We start from the raw sequence: 20,776 nt of genomic DNA on the forward strand, positions 1-20,776 counted from the left end.
GGAATGTTTGAATGATGGGAGTGAATGATATGAATGGGATGCTTGGAATTTCATCACAATTAAGTAAGAGTAAAAACATCTCCATCTCAAGTTATTCATAGGAGTTACAAAGAAAACACAAAGAAAATGTGTACACATGTTTTTCTTTGTATTTGATATTGCACCACATTAAATAAAAAGGCATTTTATATAAAACAGCAATTACGACAAAATTCCCAGGCACTAATGAAACTCAGTATCATAAATACTAAAATGCACATCGAAAGAACACTTGAGTTTGGCTACATTACAAAATGCATGTGAAGTAGATAGCAGTGCACCATAATAAGCCAAGATGTGTACAGTATCAAAGGCAAAATAACAGGCAACGTTGTTTTGCACAATCACATTAGTGTAGAAAGTTTTTGTTCCCGTTGTCACTATGATGCGATGCATTTAAGACCTGCTGTATCTAAAACGCACTTAAACCTGTTGCAATTTCATAGGGAGACCACAGTGGGGCCCCACTATCATTGAAATGACGTTTATGGTCAGTCAGTGTATGTAAACATATGCAAAATTTAAGCAAAATGAAAATGATGTCATTATTTGCTCATCCTGCTGTTGTTACAAATCTACAAAGATCACAAAGATACAAGTTTATCACATGAAGCAATTGTGTCCCCTCAGAAGACCTGGATTAAACTGCTGCTTATGAATGTTTTCAAGCATCAATGAATTCTTCATGAAAGCTTTGATATTATATGTTTAGACTCTATTTGTTTTCCAAAGATGAGATTTGAAACAACATGAAGTAGAAGAAATGTTGACAATTGTACATTTGTGGCTTGTACAATACTTGTTTGATCCAATGTCATGCAGATAAACAGATTTAATGTACACATTGGTTTTCTAATGCTCATACTGTAACTTAACTCACTGAAAGAGCATGCAACTGATATCCTACTTTTGCTATATTGCACAGAAAAGGCAATTAGTTTCCCCAGTGTTTACAAGCAATACATAGTAAGTTAAAGCTGAAACTACACCATCTATGCTCAAAACGAGGGCTGCAAAATAAGCTTGGTTGAGAACATTCTGCTTAAAACACATTCAGACGTGAAATAAATAATAAATACTCACATATTTTAGAGAAAGAAATACTGACGATGAAGGAAATCAGTAGTGTCGCTTTCACTTGAAATGATAGAGAGAGCTAACTAGTATTATTTGAGATCCATTTAATTGGTTTTCAGCGGTTTTAGGTGTTCCTGACTCTCCTACCGTGATGCGGTATAACCATAATAAAACTGCTCATCAGGTCGAAAGCCATAAGCTGTCGCAGGACGTGCTGAATTCACGCCGGTCTGTCCATAACCGTCTGTCAAAGAACTGGAGGGAAAGAGAAACGGACAGCTGTCAAAAACATAAACCATGTTCAAACCTAATTCATTAAAAATGGCTTGTAAAAAGGTAAGATAAATGCTGCAGGCATCACAAGATGGCGCTCTGATTCTGCAAACCAGATGAAAACAAACTGCCTCAAAACTACATGTCTAAATAAATTTTCACACCAGAGTTGGTTACAAATAAATTACAATTACTTAATTACATTTAAAAACCAAGAGAGTTAAATTAATTAATTAATACAAATGGGCAAATTGATAAATATTGTGTATTACATTACTTTAAAATTTATTTATTTTTAACAATATGATGTGATGTATTATATAATGCATGATATACTGCGAGGCACTCCCCATGTCACATTTTTTCCAAATAAATTAACTCCAGAAAAAATCTATTGTGATTAATCACATCCAAAATAAAATAAAATAAAATAAAAACATTTGTTTTGACAAAATGTAAATGTGTGTACTGTGTATATTTTATATTGTATATATAAATACACACATCCATGCATATATTTGAAATTTTTTTTTTAATTTAGATATAAAATGTATGTGTATTTGATGCAAATGATGTATAAATTGAAATAACTATGTAACAAAATTGTTTTGTATAGTTTTGTTTCTATAATATAAACATAATATAAATACAATTCTTCAATATAAAAATATATTTAAAAAATATATATATATTATGTCAAAACAAACTTTATTTTGTATGTGATTAATCCAGATTATTTTTGTCTAGCACAAGTGTTCACCAATTAAAAGGTTTCAACATTTATAACCATGAAAAGGATATATTAAATAACATATGTTGTTATATTCATCACGGTGAAGAAGCAATTGGAACATGCCACATATTACATTGAAATGACATTGTATTATATTACAGACAGCGGAGTGTTCACGAGTTAAAATTTAGTTTGTATAACAATCAGTCAATCGATCAATAAATAAATAAATAGAATTGTATGTAATATCTTGATGCAATTGGCCAATGGGATCATGTCACACGAGCTGAAATAGATAAACTAGTATAATCCGCCTCTTAATTAACAACACACACTCATAACTGTGGCCTGTCCTCTTAAAATATGAGTTGTTTGCTTTACCCCTTCCAGCTCCCATAATGCTGTGTTGTTTTTAGACCAAATCATTTCCAGCGATCGGTTTCATGTGTTTTTCCCGCCCTCTCCGGGCAGCAAGCCTGTCTTTGCTCTCTGAGGAACATCACTGCCCGTCTGGGGAAATTTCAGACTCTGTTAAAAGGCTTGAGGAGAAAAGGCTGGATGTCGGAGAGTTTGGGTGAAACCGAAGCTTGTAACTAACATAGTATGTTGAAAAGATTTGATGGGGTTGTAGGTTAGGTGATCAATGCAAAGAGTGTCCAGGTAAGAGACAAGCCTTAAAAAATGTGTTTGTGTTACAGTACAATGATCGTCATAGTGAATCATTCATTCAAAAGGGATGCAGTCATCCTTTCTAGGAAAACTAAAAATGTGAAGTCTTCTTTCGGTTATACAAAATATGACGTTTCTATTTCTATTTTTTTTTGTATCTATGTTGTTTATTTGTCTAATAGTTTAACCTAAAACAAAGTAATTAGTGATAGAAGTAATGTTTGGCTTTCTACATTGTCATTATTTTTACACTTGAAAAACCAAACAGCACGTTTGGTGATAATCTGAAGATCTGAGGCTGGATGGAAATAAGATCCGCAAGTCTGGCCCCAGTTGCCCTTGACAGTTAACACTGAGGTGAGACTGTGTAAAAAAATGCCGGAAACTTCTAAACAGGAAAGAATCAAAGTTGCCCTTCCTTTGGTGCCTAAATAGTGAAAAGAAATTGTTCGCCATTGTGCATATACAGTATGTTATTAGTAGGGTCATACAGAATTTGTGACCATTTTTTGCTATTTCTGCAGAGAATTTTGTAAAAAAATCTGCGGATTTATATGGAAGGATTTTAGAAGTATCATTACTAAAAATTTAATATATATAATATATTTCATTTACAATCATCATTTACAATGCAAATCCAATTAGATCCACATATTTTCTAAACAAAGCAAGTCTCTTGTATAATATATCTACTAAAAGACAGAAAATATTACTTTACAAACTGTATTGTGAATAAATCATAAAAAGCTTTTAAAATTACTCTTATTATATCACAATAATATTAGTGAGATTAATTTAAAAAGTGAATAAATATACATTTAAAATCGTATAATTTGTATAATTGTATATTATAATTGTTAATATGTACATATATCAACCCATGTGTTATCTGCCAAAATGATGCTCGAGGTTTTCTCAGAGCTGCCTTTAATTATTTAGCCATTTGTTCTATTACTTTAAACCAACTGGTCTGCATTAGTGAATATATAAAGTCAGCTCCCCATAAGTTCACCCAGGTGTCCCGGCAGAGCAACCACAGGTGTAGTTCATCACATTAACTGAGGACTTGTTACATAACATTTGTCAACAGAAAGTATCCAAAGAAAAGTCAAATAAACAAATGACACCTGGTTCAGTGCTCTTTAAAGCAATGAGATATAAATATTTTCTCTGACTTAAGTGTTTAAGAACTTTTTTATGGCAACTGCGCAATTTGTGCTATAAATAATGTTTACGTAATCGTAGTTTTAAATTGATTTATTTTCCTTTAACATATATTATTAATTACCTCAACGTGACTTTTTGTATTATTATATGTATTTTATTTCCTTAAATGCAGCCAAGAATTTGTGTTTTTCAACCTCTTTATGAGTTCTTTATGAGCTAAATGAAAGATTGCTTTTTGTGAATCTATAAATACAAGCAATTCTATTTAAGGGCTTTTAAAAGAGCTGTTCCCAGCGTGTCTGGCTCCTGGCTCAGCACAGGGGAACTGAGGCTGGATTTCATTATTGTGTTAACCTGGATCTCTAACACCGCACGGACAAAATGAAAACCACACTTTCAGGCCGCCCAATTCCCTGTGCGCTCTCGGTGTATTCTACAGGTATCGCTTTCAAAGAGCTGTGATAAAATAAAAAATACAAAAAAAGCATGGCTTCCTCTGTTGCCCATATTCACTTGCTCCTTATTTTTCAGCACCTCTCTTCTGACTTCATGACAATGTATATGTTTTCCCCTTGCAGGCTGATGAATAATTTAAAAAGCTCTAACTGTTGTTGGATCCACGTATTTTCTTTGTTATTTTTACACTAACGTTTCGATGGACTCATTCTAGTCATCATTAATGAGCCCATATCAAATAATCCCCTCTGTGATCAATGTGTTGGAAAAGAGCTCAAATATTTTTCACACAAAGTGGGCTGCGCCATAAATCATATTATCAAGTCATCACATTAGTGCTTTGCTGAAACCCCTAAACAGTAGGTGTATGGCAACTGAAGCAGATTTGGAAAAGGCTAAATAGAGGGAGCTGTGTTTACTCTCAAAGCTGAGGGTATTGCTGTTGGAGGACTGCTGTGGCCTGCTGGGATGCCGGAGGACCCTTTTGACGCAGCACTTTGGGCCCTGCTCTGCTTAAGGCAACAAAACTGGAAGACAAGGATGTGTGTGCGGCGCAGAAATAACAGAACCAACACATCCTCTGCAGCCAGCCTGACTGATTCATCATGTTTAAATATACCTGCTGGGGAAGCCCTGCTGTCCTAATAGGTCTCCATTCTGATAGTCGGTGAAGAACTCTGGACTGATGGCACCATCTGCTGGGATTATTCCATCTGCAGGAATCACAAAATAGCTATTACAAATTACAGCCAGAAAGAAAATGCATCATAACTATTTCTTATTCAATTAAATTCAATTCATCTTTATGTATATAGCGCTTTTACAATGTCGATTGTGTCAAAGCAGCTGAACATAGAAGTTCTAGTAAATTGAAACTGCGTCAGTCCAGTTTTCAGAGTTGAAGTTCAGTTTAGTTGAGTTCAGTGTAGTTTAAATTTCACTGCTAAAAGTCCAAACACTGAAAAACAAATTAATTGATAGGCATCTCTACAAGTCCCAAACCAAGCAAGCCAGTGGTTTATAATCAGATGTCGAAACTATTATATGTATATTATATATTATATAATATTATATTATATATAATATGTAGGTACTAGTTAATTGGTTAATTTAAGTTATTAACAACCAATAAATTCATAGTAACTAATAACCTTAACTTTTCTGATTTTGATTGTAATGCAATAATTTGCACCTTTTGTAAAGCTGCTTTAAAACAATAGTTATTGTGAAACGCACTTTACAAATAAACTTAAATAGAACTGAATACTATAGAAACACTAAATAAAATCAATGATTTATATATATATATATATATATATATATATATATATATATATATATATATATATATATATATATATATATATATATATATATATATATATATATATATAGGAATCATATTATGCTCTTTGTTTTTATGTTGCTAGAGTATTCAAGGTACAAGAAACAACGATGGTGTGTTTTCAATGCATCTTTCGTTCAAAAGCTGCACTGCAAAAAATGCTTTTCTTACTAAGAGTTTTGTCTTGTTTCTAGTCCAAATATATAAAAATATTCAAATCAAGAAGCTTTTTCTAGAATATTCTGAAAATAACAATCTCTATTTTTCTTACCCCACTGGCAGATTATTTAGCTTGTTTTAAGGAAAAACACACTTCATTTTGAATTAATATTTCCTAAAACAAATATTTTCAGCTAGTCTAGAAAATGCTTCTTGATTTAGGAAATTTTAGATATTTGCAGTAGAAACAAGACAAAAACTCTAAGTAAGTAAAGCATTTTTGCAGTGTGCATATTTATTCATCAACACTACACACATTCAAACACCCTTTTCACAGGAACTACTTTATTAAAATCCCTGCCCAGTATAACCTGCACTGTAGAAGAGGTCGGGCCGTTCCAGGATGTCACCATTTTGGAGGAAAGGCTCTCCATCATCTCCATACATAAAAGGCTCTGCCTCATCCATCTGCCGGTTCTCCACCATCTCAAGCCACTGTGAGTTATGCCAACGAAACTTCTCACTTTGGATCTTCTTGCCCCACTCCACGTCATATTCCTACAGACAGAAGTATTAGCACAGGGCACAGAAAGGCTCTGCCTGTACTGCCTCGCTGCATGCGCTATACCAAATTCATGGGATGAATCAGGTGCGCTGTGTTCCTTGGCAGAAGGATAACATGGTAGCTGTTTATTTTAACTCAACAGGGACGGAGTGTAATAAAACCTCTTTGAGGTTGGTGGAAATAGCTAAGCTAAGCAGCCCAGATCTCTGATTAATCATCCCCACATGGGGTGGAAGCCCTGGGGTTCTGACAGTCACCTGAGGTCTAGGCCTCAACCAAGCCTTATTGTCACCGGCAGGCACAGTGACACCTTTTGCCAATGCACAAATTCATCATTGTGAAGCATTAAAGACTCCCACAGCTAATCAGAGCAATGAATGTGGTCCGATGCCCCGGCTAATCAATCTTCAGTTGGCTGAGCTCATGACGTTACTGAACATTTGGATCCGTAGGAGGGTTGGGTGTTTTATAAACAAATCTGGTGAAAACTCTCAAAGCCTATCCAGAAATAGCATGTAAAAATCAATTATGTATTACTTCTCCTGTCTTGGTTAAAAATCATTTCCATGAAGGCAAAAAAAATAGCAAAAACTTTTTAATAAGAAAAACTGATTTTAATATTTGTATTGAAATAGTAAAGAAATGTACTGCATGTGAATCTGTGCTATTCAGCAGATCTGTGTTCTGTCCTCAATTGCCCACGTGACACTAAGCAGGCATCTCTTCCTCTCTCTTTGATGTGGCTCACAGCTTTAATGGCCTTTTCCGATCAGATGTATGGAACACTTCCCTTGGCCTCAAGACCAGCCCTAATTGCATTAATCTGAGGTCTGGGACAGATCACATATGACAGAGCTGCTTCAGGACAGCTTAAACATTTAACCCGATAGCAAAGGTATTCAATCCAATAGTCTTTCATGTCAAATGACCCTGACTACAAACCACATGTGTCATATTTATCATTAGCAATGAAGTGCTGATTTTATTAAGTAGCTTTGAATAGGCACGATGATCTCCATTATAAATTACTCAAAAGAAGAAGGAAGAAAAGTAGGCGGTTCTTTACAGTGTTACTGTAACAAATCTATTACATTTACTACATTTAACAAAACATTAAATGGAAAAGATGGGCCGCAGTTTCCATTCTGTGTTTAAAATTGTTTGGAGTAAAGATCTAAATTGTACATTTAGCAATGAACATTTGACGAAAATTTGCCAAAACTGTAAAGTAATGTCAAGAAAAATAGTAGTACGCTTATTACAACTTAAAATTTTGAATCATTTTTATTGGACTCTGAGTAGGCTTTTCAGGCTTGGGTTGCTGGACTCTGCTGAATCCTGGAGATGTGAGAGTAAAGAAGGATACTTAATGCATGTCCTGTGGTTCTGTTCTAAAATACAGGAATTCTGGGTTAAAGTGCACAATTACAACCATATTTTTTCTTTCGTTTTGTCCTAAATTATTTGTACTGGGAGACCTGTTCTTATTGGGGTCTGGTGTGAAGATTCAAATAAGTATTATGATTTGTAGACAAATCATTATGAGGGGACAGTGTTCAGCAGGTCCACCATCATTTCAAGAATGGGTTACGAAATTGGGGAAGGTGGCAGCATATGAAAAAATGACATATAGATAGGAAAACTATTTGTCATTTTTGGAGGATGAATAAGGTGACTGTGGTGAGACGCATGGTAAATTTGACTTACTTATTTATTTATTTATTTATTTATTATTGCATTGTTTTTATATTTATGTACTTTTTACTATTATTATATTCTGTATGTGTGCTTTGTTATTTATTGAGTTTATATCATTTATCTGTATTTACTGGATTTATGATAGTAATATCTAATTATAGTAACTGCCGCTCTTGGAAAGGGAGGGAAAGGGGGTGTTAAAAGAATGTAAAAATGTGTAAACTGATGGTATTGTTAAATTGTTGAAGAAAATAAAAAATTGAACAATAGAAATTTAACAAAACTTTAAAAAACCTGTTCTAAAACTTTTAAGAATAGTTTTTCTTATTGCTTAATTTTTTACGTAGCTGTAACCAAACCCTAACCTAACCTGATTTTGTCTTATGTCAACATAATGTAAGATTTAAGACAACTAAATCTATGATAGACTGATATATATTATATTATATATTGTTATATGTGCATTCAAGCTTTCTCATATTTTCAAGTAAACGTATTTATTTGTATAAATAAATATAAAACACTTTTGTTAAGTTTTATCTGTAAAATCACATTACAATTAACTATTCTAAAAATTATGTTAATAAACTGAAGTGTTAACAGACCTATTGCCCTTAACAGATGCTATTAGATAAGTTAACAGATGTCACCAATTACCTGTAATAAAGCAATTACTTATTATTTTAACAGTAATGCCTAAAATAAGTACATCTAAAAAATATATAAATAAAATCTAATAATTTTTAAAAGCAAAAAATAATAAATTTTAATAAATAATAAAAAGGGAAAAAATGAAAAAATGAAATTAATATTAATATTAATTTAAATTAAATTTGATTAAATCACAAAATGAATTACAATAAATACTGGCCTAAACAATTGTCCTACCAGCAGCCCATTTTTTATGATTTCTAAAAAATTCATTAACTCTTTGTGCACAATCTGTGTGCTTTTTCTCCTCAATCATGCCAATTTTGAACACTGGGACTTTTTTTGTGATAAATCCCCATAAGTATTTAAATCTTTGCCCACTGACACACAAACCAACTCTCTTCATATCTCAAATGTTTACGTGAATGAAACGGCACACCACTAGACACATAAGATTCCTACTCACAGCAATGATGTCCAACGTATTGTCACACACTTTGCGTATTTCTGCATTTTTGTCATGCATCAGGTCAATGAGATATGCTGGAGCCTCTGAAAAGTTAACCGTCAAAGAGAAAAACTTGGACAGCGAAATCGCTGTATGACTGAACAACACCATCATTAAATAGCAGCAGGTTTTTATGAAATAAAGGATACGCGTTTCTTTTATGATGACATCTCGTGTGGCTTGGTGAAACACCATTTGGTAAAAGACGTACACGATCTGACAGACAAACTCATCATCTTCTTGCTGGGCTGAGGATGGAAAGACAAGAGAATGTTCTCTAACATGTCACAAACAACTATGAAACTGGCATTCCAAGCATCTGAATGTCTCTTACCATTCAGCAGTTCTATTAGAGCAGGAATGATGCCTGATTTGGCCAACATTACGGCACAAGAGTCATCCATGGAGACAGTGCCAATCATGATTACCACCTCCAGAATGAGATCATCCTCTGCGGAGCCTAAAGCAGTAAATAAATGGCAAGTTATAGCCAAATGTCAAACTCCCTGACTTTTATTGACTAAAAAGCTGAATTTCCACAGGTTCAAATGAAAGAAAGAACAAGGCGTTTTTGTGTTTTGTTTAATGTAAAAATAGTTTGAGCTCGAATATCTTTTTTTATTAAATTAATAGCCATTATGAGAGCAACAATAAATAATTTACCTCAAATTTCGAAAAATTTATAAAAAGAAACAAGAGCATACAGTCTTTGAAGTGGTCATTTTTAGCCAAAGCTTATAAAATTTACATTTTCCTAACATGTTTGCCTTGGACTACGTTTACACGACAATTATGTAGGCAAAAGCTGAAAAGTTTTCCTATTGTATTTTAAAAATTTTCAACATTTTTTAAAACAGTGTTTAAAAAAATGCTGCAATGCATATGCCAGGCCAGTATTTGGCATTGTGACCTTGTTAGTAAACAGAATCTGTAGGAAAGTGACAACTTGTGGCTTGGCGCTGATGTGTATCTAGAAATATTGTGCGTCCAAGATCTGTCTCCGTTGTTGATATTAATGTGATCTAAATCCACACTTTGCTGATAAAGCATTAGCAAACAGTTGAGAAGAAACAACAACACTACCACATACTCCACCATTGTTGTGTGTTTGTTTCTGTTTACCTTTAATCTATACCACCCTAAACACGTGCTGTGCACACCCGTGATGCCAATGTTTCAAAAGACTCTGTAACAACATTGTTTTCAAAAGCTTCCACTTTTTGAAGCCCATTTTAAGATTTATGTATTTCAGTCACAAAAATGCTGTTGTCATCTAAACAAACAGGCAAAACAAATGAAAATTTGCAGTTTTGGTTAAACATTGTCATGTAAATGGCCTCTTAGTTAACAGGTAATGTTTGATGAGTTGGAAAGGAACAAAAAATACCAATAGACCAAACTTGTGAAACAACGTGATAATTAAACAACAGCTATTTGGTACAGAAAATTAACATTTTCATTAATGGACACTAAAACCTAAAGCGACAAATAAAAAATCCTGACCCTGAGATTCTATGATTTGGACAAAAGAATATAAAATTCTATGATATTTCAGAAATTCCATGACCTGTGGGAACCCTGCATATCACAAGATCTTGCAACTTTCCAACGTAAAGTAAACATTTTTTTACCAGGTTTGAGGTGGTCTTTGAGATAAGGCACCAGGTTGTACTCCTTTAGCACAAGTTCCCAGTCAAGATCAGGAATGGTAAGATTGGAAAGCGTTCCCAAGCACTCAATCACAAACTCCTCTTCTTCCTTCAGTCCAATCTGACCCGCCAGGTCACCAACATAATCCTCAAAAACAATCCATGTTTATTAGTTTTCAAAGAAGCAAATCTCAATACAATAAATCCAGCTAACATCAGTCGTATATTTAAGTGTATTTTCCATTTTGATTCTTACAATGAAAAGATTTTTTGACGGTCCATCATGCTGAGATATATTACGAATCATCTTCATCATCAGGGGATCCTTTAGCTTAAGTGCTCTCTTCATCAGCATCTTCAGACCGTTGCCTTAAAAAGAAGCATCAAATTAAGTAGGATCTTCTATGTTTTTAGGTTGTGCATTTGTGCATATTCTTACCTTCACACATGATCTGGGTGTTCCTCCTGTTGGCAGCCAGGTTGATGCAGAAGGAAATGAGCTCAGCATCAATCCTCTCCTCACCACAGTCAAACAACATCTTCATTACCTGACAAATGACACATGAAGAAATGACTAAATAAAACAAACATTCAAAACACTTGTACTGTGGCTTACTCAATATCATTGTCCACAGTACCACACAACCTAGTTTGTTATGTCTACATGCAGTAAAAAATTATATGAAAAATGTTTTTATGCTACTTTAACTTATTTCAATAAGTTAATCAGGTTTAATGTATTTTATGTCAGTTTGACTTAAGTATGTTGAGATGACTAGAAAAGTTCATTTGGTTCAACTAATAAAATGTTGCAATATATTTCACAGAGCATGTATTTTGTAGAACTACCACATATTTTTCCCCCCTCTTTCATGTTCACCAAAGCTGCCATTTTTATGCATTTTTATGTTTTTTTACCATTTATTTCAAAATGTCTTTTTTCTCACAGTGGTAAAGCTAATGTTCTGGCACACCTAGAACACTAATCAGACTCGTCTTTGTCCCACAAAAAAAATCTGACAGACCAGAAACATACTTTCCAAACTCCCAAGCCCAATTTGTAAGTTCCCCAGACGTCCAGGGGTTCCTGATTTTCTCAAGCGGATCCCAACTTTAGACACGAACCCGATGTGTCACTTTGCGTTAGTATGTGACCAGAGCTGAGTGGAACAGAGGACTGGACTCTGCTACCTGAGGGGACGTAGGGGTCCAGGAAAGGAGCTCAGAGGGGGAAGGGGACCGGGCAGAAGTCCAGGTCCAGGTTGAAGTGGTCAAGGGTTGTCAACATTGCCCCCTGACGTTAACGATAAGCAGGAGGCTTGAGCTTGGTCGGTGAGGAGGTAGCGGTGAGTATGCAAAGCATACAGTCCCATACTGAGTATCACATGGCAGCCGCCCTGCAGCCTAAATCACTGTGGCTAGACTTACTGGCACCTGCCCTGCTTTCACATGCAACATTCAGTCGCCCCACCAAAACCTTGGCAACCCCCAGCCTGCAGTGGCCAGATTTTCATCTCTCTAGTCATCCAATTCAGCCATGAAGGGCACATCTATTTCCTCCTATCTTAAACTTCAATGTCTGATTCCTATTCTGTATGAATGCCTCAAATCTCTAATCTGCTTCTAATTTAGAATTACAATTAATTTTAGTTTTTCATAACACACACATACTGTACTGACCATTAGCATCATTCCATGAGAAAGACAAGACTGAAAGTGAATTATTTGCTGTCGATGCTAATACAGTTGAAGGTTAAATTAATAGCCTTTTTATTATTATTTTCATTCTTTTTCAAATATTTCCCAAGTGATGCTTAACAGAGCAAGGACGTTTTACACAGGACTTCCCATTATAATTTTCTTCTGAAGAAAATACTTGTACTTTGGCTGGAATGAAAAATAAACACTTCAATATTATTAAGCCCTTAACTTACTACAAATTATTGTTGTCCAATTACTCGCCAAGTGAACCGTACTTGCCTAGTTAACTTAACTGAAGCCTAAAATTGCACTGAATAAGCTGAATACTAGTATCTTGAAAAAATAACTAATAACATATTAAAGAACTGTCATCATGCCAAATAAATTATTTATAACAAATTAGTTAGAAATTAGTTTAAACTATTATGTTAACTAAATGTGTTGAGAAACAATCCATTAAACAGCACTTAGGGAATATTTAAAATGAATTAAAAAATTAAAAAATATTTAAAATGAATTAAAAATTAGAAAAATAATACAAATTTCACAGTAGGGCTAATAATTTTGTTGATCTTTTTTCTACAACTTTGTTTCATTATTATCACATCTCAATAAAAGAGGCCTATAATTTTCATAATTTTCCCCATGAGATGTTACTAAATTAATTTATTCATTTTCTTTTTGGCTTAGTCTCTTTATTAATCGGGGGTTGCCACAGTGGAATGAACCTCCAACTTATCCAGCATTTGTTTTACGCAGCGGATGCCCTTCTAGCTGCAACCCATAACTAGGAAGAACATCCATACACACTCATTCACTCACATACACTAGACAATTTAACCCACTCAATTCACCTGTACCACATGTCTTTGGACTTATGGGGGAAACCGGAGCACCCGGAGGAAACCCACGCCAACACAGGGAGAACATGAAAACTCCACACAGAAAAGCCAACTGACCCAGCCAAGGCTCGAACCGACGACCTTCTTGCTGTGAGGCGAACATGCTACCCACTGCGCCACCGTGCATATTAATAAAATACTATTAATAAACAGTTTCTATTAATTCAATCGCCCATTGTCAACTATTCATTTTATAGCACATTTTTAATTAAAATAATGTTTACAAAAATAATCACATTTGATCAGTGAGTGACACTAACATTGTACAATAAATCAAAGAAATTCCATAATATTTAATGCAAAACATCACAACACAATGAGATACAGACTTTAAACTGTTCTGTATGAGCATAGGCTAATTCTGACAACAGTACAAACAAATTTAAAACTTCGACGCATTCAATGTACTGTATAAGACCTGAATATGCTTCTGCAAGAGAACAACAGGAACATCTGATGTATAAAGAGCATGACAGGGCGGTTATAGAGCTCTCCTGTCCCCTGCTATAAACTCATGCTAATGCAGGCTGACCTCTCACCTGTGGAATGCAGTCTGTGTAGGCAAACATGGACTTGAAACGGTCATCCATGCTGATGTGGTAGAGAATGCGCATGGCAATCTGTCTCTGCGCTTCGTCTCCTGAAACACAAACATATGCAAGCCATGAATAGACAGACACACTGAAGTATTGAGTATTCAAAGCAGTCAGAATTATACCTCCTTTAGTAGAAACCTACAGTAGGATAAAGAGGAAAGCAGTAATATGCTCTCCAAAGATCCTGTTTTAGTTCATGAATGTCCAAGTATTACAGAATCAAGGCCAATTTGTGCTAAAGAGATTTATGAAATAAGGTACTGTATATACAAAAATATCTTACATTTTACAATGATCAAAAACAGTAACAAAACAGATTTTTTGTTTTACACTTTTTTTTTATTGAACATTTTGATTTTGAACAAAGCCCGAGATTAGCCCAACAAAAAAAGTAAAATAAAATAAAAACAGTAATACTGTAAGAATTAATACAAAATCAGGATTGAAACATATCTGATTCAGTCTTTCTCATATTCAACCAAAATTGTACCGTTTTTTTTTTTTTTTTTTTTTTTTTCTGATACCATTTATTTTGGATGTGGTGTATTTCAAACTAATAACATCCAGTAGACAGAGCCTCCAGGATAGATCAGCCGGAGCAGATGGGTCCAGCCATATTTGCAGGACTGTTTTTTTTTTTGCAGCAGCAGCAGCAGCAGTCAGAACAACTGACAGAACCCTTTTTTGGTTGATGGATAAAGAGAGTGATGAATTGTCCAGCATGAGAAAAAGCAATGAGTCACACTGGATCTGAGTTTCAATTAGCTCTGATAGACAAAGGCTTTTTACAAACAAAATAATATACATATAAAATTATTGTTAAGATTTCTCTTTAAATAAATATTATCCTTTTGTACTTGCTATTCATCAAATACATGGTCTAAAGAAAAAAATATGAGCAAAAGGTATTCAATATTGATAATAAGCTGTGATATAAATGTTTTAATAAATTGGCAATTTTCAATAAGAGTTATTACAAATGAGAAAAGGAAAATAAACCAGAATACAGTAATTTCACAAACAACAAAAAAGATAAAACAAAACAAGCAAACAAAAATTAATAAATTAATCAACAAATAAATTAATAGCAAATGACACCTAATTAAGCCATTACTGTTAAATGTCAGATATCAGACTATTACTTACTAATACACAATCTTTTTAAATCAAAAAAAGTTTTTAATCATTCAAAAGCAAGAAAAAAAGACAGATACAGACAGGGTTAGATATGTAAGATGGGTTATATACAATAAAAGCTATTTTTTAAAAATACAACAGAAAAGGTTGCCAAACTGTATAGAAATCTTCTGATTTGCCATTAATTGTTTGTCTGATTTTCTCTATTTTAATAAACTGCAACAAGTCATGCTTCCAATGAAAGTAGTTGGGCGGAAAAGGGTTTTTCCAGTTCAGTAGTATAATTCTTTTAGCCATTATTAAGCAAAAAAGCTAATACACTTGACTATGACAGCGATACATGAAGTCTAAACAGTGCCACTAAAGTACATGGTCCATTTTTTAAAAGAAAAATATCAGAGATTGATCTAGAAATTGATGTCCAAAAAGAAATTAACTCTGGACGAAACCAAAAAGGTATGATAAAGGGTAGCTAGAGCTTGTCGGCATCTGTCACGAATAGCATACATTTCTTGGTTTATTTTAGACAGTTTAACTTCTGTCCAATAAATTCTGTGTAATAGTTTAAACTGTAACAGTTAATGACAAGCACAGATAGAACTAGTATGTACACGACAAAGAACTTTTGACCTTTTGACTTTTGATGCATATCTAATGCATCAGTTAATGCACCACAAGTTTACATGAACAACTTTATATTCATTAACTAACATTAAAAACATGAACAAATATTGTAGTTAATGTATTGTTCATTGCATTAACTAACATGAACTAATATAACCTTATTGTAAAGTGTTATCGAAATCTTTATAAAAGGTCATGCAAAAGATCTCACCTTTGGCATCAAAACAAGAATGTGTAAAAAACGTTCACAAACTTTTCTTTGAAAGTCAAAAAGTAAATTAGAAAAAAAATTAAAAAAATTTTTTTGCCTCTACACTTTTTTTTTGTTAAGATCTGGTGTTTTGTTTTTCTATGACCCTGAGAAAGTTTCCTTTCACATAGAAAAAAAACCTGTTTCTGTTAAGAACCTGAGCCTCCAACTTAATCAGGCAGACAGACACAAACCCGAGAGAGGGAAGAGGGGGCGTGGACGGGTCGGAGCCGGCCATGGACCCTTTAGGCAAGGTTATCTCAGCCTATTGGAGCCAGATGTGCTCCTCAAGACCCCTGAAAAGAGAAGGGCTTCTCGATTTAATTGGGGGAAAAAAGGAGGAAGCATAAATTTTACTGCCATTAATAACTTCAAGCCAAGCTGCTCTACAACGCTAGCACCGCGATTGGCCCAGACATGTGCTTCTCATTAGTGAAAGACATACACGAGCGTACCAACCAGCTCTAGTGCACACTCAGAGGTCAAGCGCAAACGCACACACACACCTCGAGTTAACGCCTCGGCCTGCGCGTCAGGAGAGGAAAACGGGGGATCCTTTATGAGGATGGAGGAGAAGGGCCTGTAAAAATGTTCAAAACAGCCCTGGAGCCTGAGAGAAAAAAAAAGACCATTAAAAATTCATTATCCTGTTCAGGGTGCGTTTAGTGGGAGAGCAGGAGAGCTAAACTTCAATTACACCCCAGTAAGATTTAAACCACCCAACCACCATAAAAGCCACAGCAGCCAGGCCTTCAGGCGGCCACTACAACCCCAAACACCCATGTCCTTAAGAGCTGATCAAGACATTGAGCAAACACTAATGGTAAACATTAGAGATGGGGCAAGATAGTTGACTAGTCACCCAGCAACTGATTCAAGATAACAACTAATTATAGATGCATTTTTATTATTAGTTTTCTTAAAAACTATGGGTTCTTATTTGTAAGAAATTTTGGTCCAGCTTTATAGTAAGTGGCCTTAATAATTTGGACTAACATCAGAAAAAAGCACAAGGTACTTATTGTGTTCATATACAGTGCATCCGGAAAGTAATCATAGCGCTTCACTTTTTTCCACATTTTGTTATGTTACAGCCTTATTCCAAAATAAATTAAATTAACTTATTTCCTCAAAATTCTGCGTATAATACCCCATAATGGCAATGTGAAAAAAGATTTTTTGAAATTGTTGCAATTTTTAAAAAAATAAAAAGCCTGAAAAATCACATGTACAAAAGCATTCCAAGCCTTTGCTCAATACTTTGTTGATGCACCTTTTGCAGTAATTACAGCCTCAAGTCTTTTTGAATATGATGCCACAAGCTTGGCACACCTGTCTTTGGGAATTTTTGCCCATTGTTTTTTACAGTACCTCTCAATCTCTATCAGGTTGGATGGGAAGAGATGGTGTACAGCCATTTTCAGATCTCTACAGAGATGTTCAATAGGATTTAGGTCTGGGCTCAGGCTGGGCCACTCAAGGACATTCACAGAGTTGTTGTGAAGCCACTCCATTCATTTTTTGGCGGTGTGGTTTGTGTCATTGTACTGCTGGAAAATGAACCGTCGCCCCAGTCTGAGGTCAAGAGCACTCTGAAGCAGGTTGTCATTCAGGATGTCTCTGTACAGTGCTGCATTCATCTTTCCCTCTATGCTGACTAGTCTTCCAGTTCCTGCTGTTGAAAAATATCCCCGCAGCATGATGCAGCCACCAGCATGCTTCACTGTAGGGATGGTATTAGCCTAGTGATGAGCGGTGCCTGGTTTTCTCCAAACGTAACGCTTGGCATTCACTCCAACTCTAGAGAATTTTGGTTCTTATGGTCTGAGAGTCCTTCAGATGTCTTTTGGCAAATTCCAGGTGGGGATTGGCTTCCGTCTGGCCACTCTACCATACAAGCCTGATTGGTGGATTGCTGCACAGATGGTTGTCCTTCTGTAAGGTTCTCCTCTCTCCACAAAAGAACGCTGGAGCTCAGACTGAGTGACCATCAGGTTATTGATCCCTTCCTTGACAAAGGCCCTTCTCCCCCGATCACTCAGTTTAGATGGCCGGCCAGCTCTAGAAAGAGTCCTGGTGGTTCCAAACATCTTCCACTTACGTATAATAAGACTGTGCTCATTGGAACTTTCAGAGCAGCAGAAATGTTTCTGTAACCTTCCCCAGCCTTGTGCCTCGAAACAATCTTGTCAAGAAGGTCTACAGTCAATTTCTTTTTCTTCATGCTAAGTTTTCACTTTGACATGCAAGGTCAATCCTGGGACCTTATATAGACAGGTGTCCAATCATCTGAATTTACCACAGGGGAACTCCAATTAAACTGCTGAAACATCTCAAGAATGAACAGTGGAAACAAAATGTACCTGTGATTTTTCAGTTTTTTTTTATTTTATAAATTTGCAACAAATTTATTCATTTGTTCATTTTCTTATCGGTTTAGTCCCTTTATTAATTTGGGCGGGGTCGCCATATATTAATGTATTAATTTGGGGTTGCCAACTTATCCAGCCCGTTTTTTACGCAGCGGATGCCCTTACAGCCGCAACCCATCACTGGGAAATGCAACAATTTCAAAAAAACTTTTTTTCACATTGTCATTATGGGGTATTGTGTGTAGAATTTAGAGGGGAAACAATTATGAATTTAATCCATTTTAGAATAAGGCTGTACAGTAAAAAAAAAAAAATATATGGAAAAAGTGAAGCGCTATGAATACTTTCCGATATGGGATATATGTAGGGATAGGGACAGGTTTGAGGTATGGGTAGCTTTAAGGGTGGGTTAAGGCATAAAGAAAAAACAACAGTGAAATTATAAATGCAATTACAGATGTAATTACAAGCTAGTTTTTTTTTTAAATATTAGAACAATGTAAAAACATGTATCTACATAATAAGTGCATTGTACTAAATGATTGATTTAAATGTAAGTACTTAGTAATTAAGGCCAATTAATATAAAGTGGAACAACATTTTCTGTTACGGTTTATCTTTTTCCTAAAAAGATAAGATTATCTATATAAAAGTTTTATTTGCCTGCTACATAAAAGTTTGGTTTCATTTGAAATATTTAAACTTTCTTACAGGCATATTTCACCCCAAAATCGAACTTTGTTGTTAATTTACTCACAAAAACTCATACAAAAAGTAGTAACTTTAATTTCTTCAGCAGAAATTTAAAGATTATATTTTAAGCTGAAATTGGGTCATAGGTGTTTTTAAAGGCTAATGTCACTTTTAAAGTCAAAAAACAAAACAAAACTATTACCAAGAAGCTCATGTTCCTGATTGTGACCATAACCAAAACTGTTGGCTGAGGCTGTGAATTTAAGGTAATGTTCAATTTCTTCCACAGACTAACATTTTATTTCATAAGACCTTAAGGCATATTAATTTTGTTATGTTTTTTTACTCTCAAGGTGCCAGTAGTCATTTACTTGCGATTTATGAATTACCATTGACTGTGATTTTAGCCAAAATCATCTTTAAAGTTCTACAGAAGAAACAAATTTCACCTTGAATGGTCTGAGAGAAATTGCCAGCAACTTTAAGTTTATTGTTGAATTATCCCTTTAAATTAAGCCACAGAATTTATTGTATCAGAATTTATTGTTGAATCAAATTACAACAATATCTGCTAATGGGTTACAAAAAAAAACTTCTTGACCCTGTGAAGTTTTTTTTTTATTATTATTTTCTAAAATATAAGCTTACTTTAGATTTTTTACTCCCTGAAAAACAAGACAACAATAATATGAATAAAAATCATCACGTTTTGCAGTGTGGAGGAAGAGGGAGTTGTCAATCCCAGTCTTTTAGTTCTGCAATAAGTCATCAAGAAGGTTCAACTGAATGCCAAACTTCACTTTCATCTTATCAGCAAGGTCGTGACCCTAAAAGGGTCTTTTGGGAGGAGCGGATAGGAGCTCACTTGAAGATTCATGAGGCATCTGCAATACTCTGACAGCCCTGGATGTCGCATTCGTACAAAGCAGACCAGATAAAAGCAGAGGTTCTTAAAAAAAATACTTAGAAAAACATTATATCGTCCATGCTCATGCAAAGGACCATTAGCTCTTTGGCAGCCAGTCCAAAGTGTTCACAAAGAATGAGTTAGTTGTGCGTGTCTGGTGGAGAAAGAAAATCTCAATAAGCCGCTAAATGTAGACTTCCCTCATTCTGAAAGAACAACATTTACTCTAGAGCTGAAGGTGTTTCTTTAACAAATATATTACGTTAATTGTATGGGACACACGACACCCCCCTTGGGGCCTTACAAAAAAACACATTGTTGCTGCCAAAGCCAACCATGCCTTTACATATAGTCCATACACCAGTTTGTTTCATCTAAGGAAGTGGTCTTTGAAAGAGAGGACAGAACCAGACTGTAACTGCTTTATGAGGCTGAGAAGACCTTGCATCCTCAAACTCAACATAAATGACTGGTAGATTTTTCTATAACTTCCGGTGCCTCAATATTTGCAACAAAGCTGACAATAATTTGTCTTGACAAAAATTGGAACTTATAACATAGGTTAAATAGAGCCTTGTAATTTCCCAAAAACTTGGATTAAAATC

General features: G+C 34.8%; 1 protein-coding gene and 1 long non-coding RNA gene across 2 annotated transcripts in view; both read right to left on the minus strand.

The window, feature by feature from the left end:
* Window positions 1–132: 132 nt before the first annotated feature.
* Window positions 133–20,776, minus strand: part of kifap3a (kinesin-associated protein 3a) — a 34,032-nt gene continuing 13,388 nt past the window's right edge. Inside the window, 10 exon segments of the mRNA NM_001004644.1 lie at window positions 133–1,371; window positions 5,034–5,127; window positions 6,290–6,476; window positions 9,299–9,384; window positions 9,490–9,588; window positions 9,675–9,800; window positions 10,972–11,137; window positions 11,246–11,358; window positions 11,429–11,537; window positions 14,132–14,232. Of these exon segments, the coding sequence (NP_001004644.1) occupies window positions 1,260–1,371; window positions 5,034–5,127; window positions 6,290–6,476; window positions 9,299–9,384; window positions 9,490–9,588; window positions 9,675–9,800; window positions 10,972–11,137; window positions 11,246–11,358; window positions 11,429–11,537; window positions 14,132–14,232 (1,193 nt within the window). The 3' untranslated portion in view covers window positions 133–1,259.
* On the minus strand, window positions 14,679–18,278 carry LOC147839383 (uncharacterized). The gene is made up of 2 exons (XR_015518678.1): window positions 16,706–18,278; window positions 14,679–16,495 (listed from the first exon to the last, which is right to left on the minus strand). It is a non-coding gene; the product is annotated as an uncharacterized LOC147839383 (long non-coding RNA).

The sequence above is a fragment of the Danio rerio genome, chromosome 20 (genome assembly GCF_052040795.2).
Source record: "Danio rerio strain M-AB ecotype USA chromosome 20, GRCz13ab, whole genome shotgun sequence".
NCBI classification, from domain to species: Eukaryota; Metazoa; Chordata; class Actinopteri; order Cypriniformes; family Danionidae; genus Danio; species Danio rerio.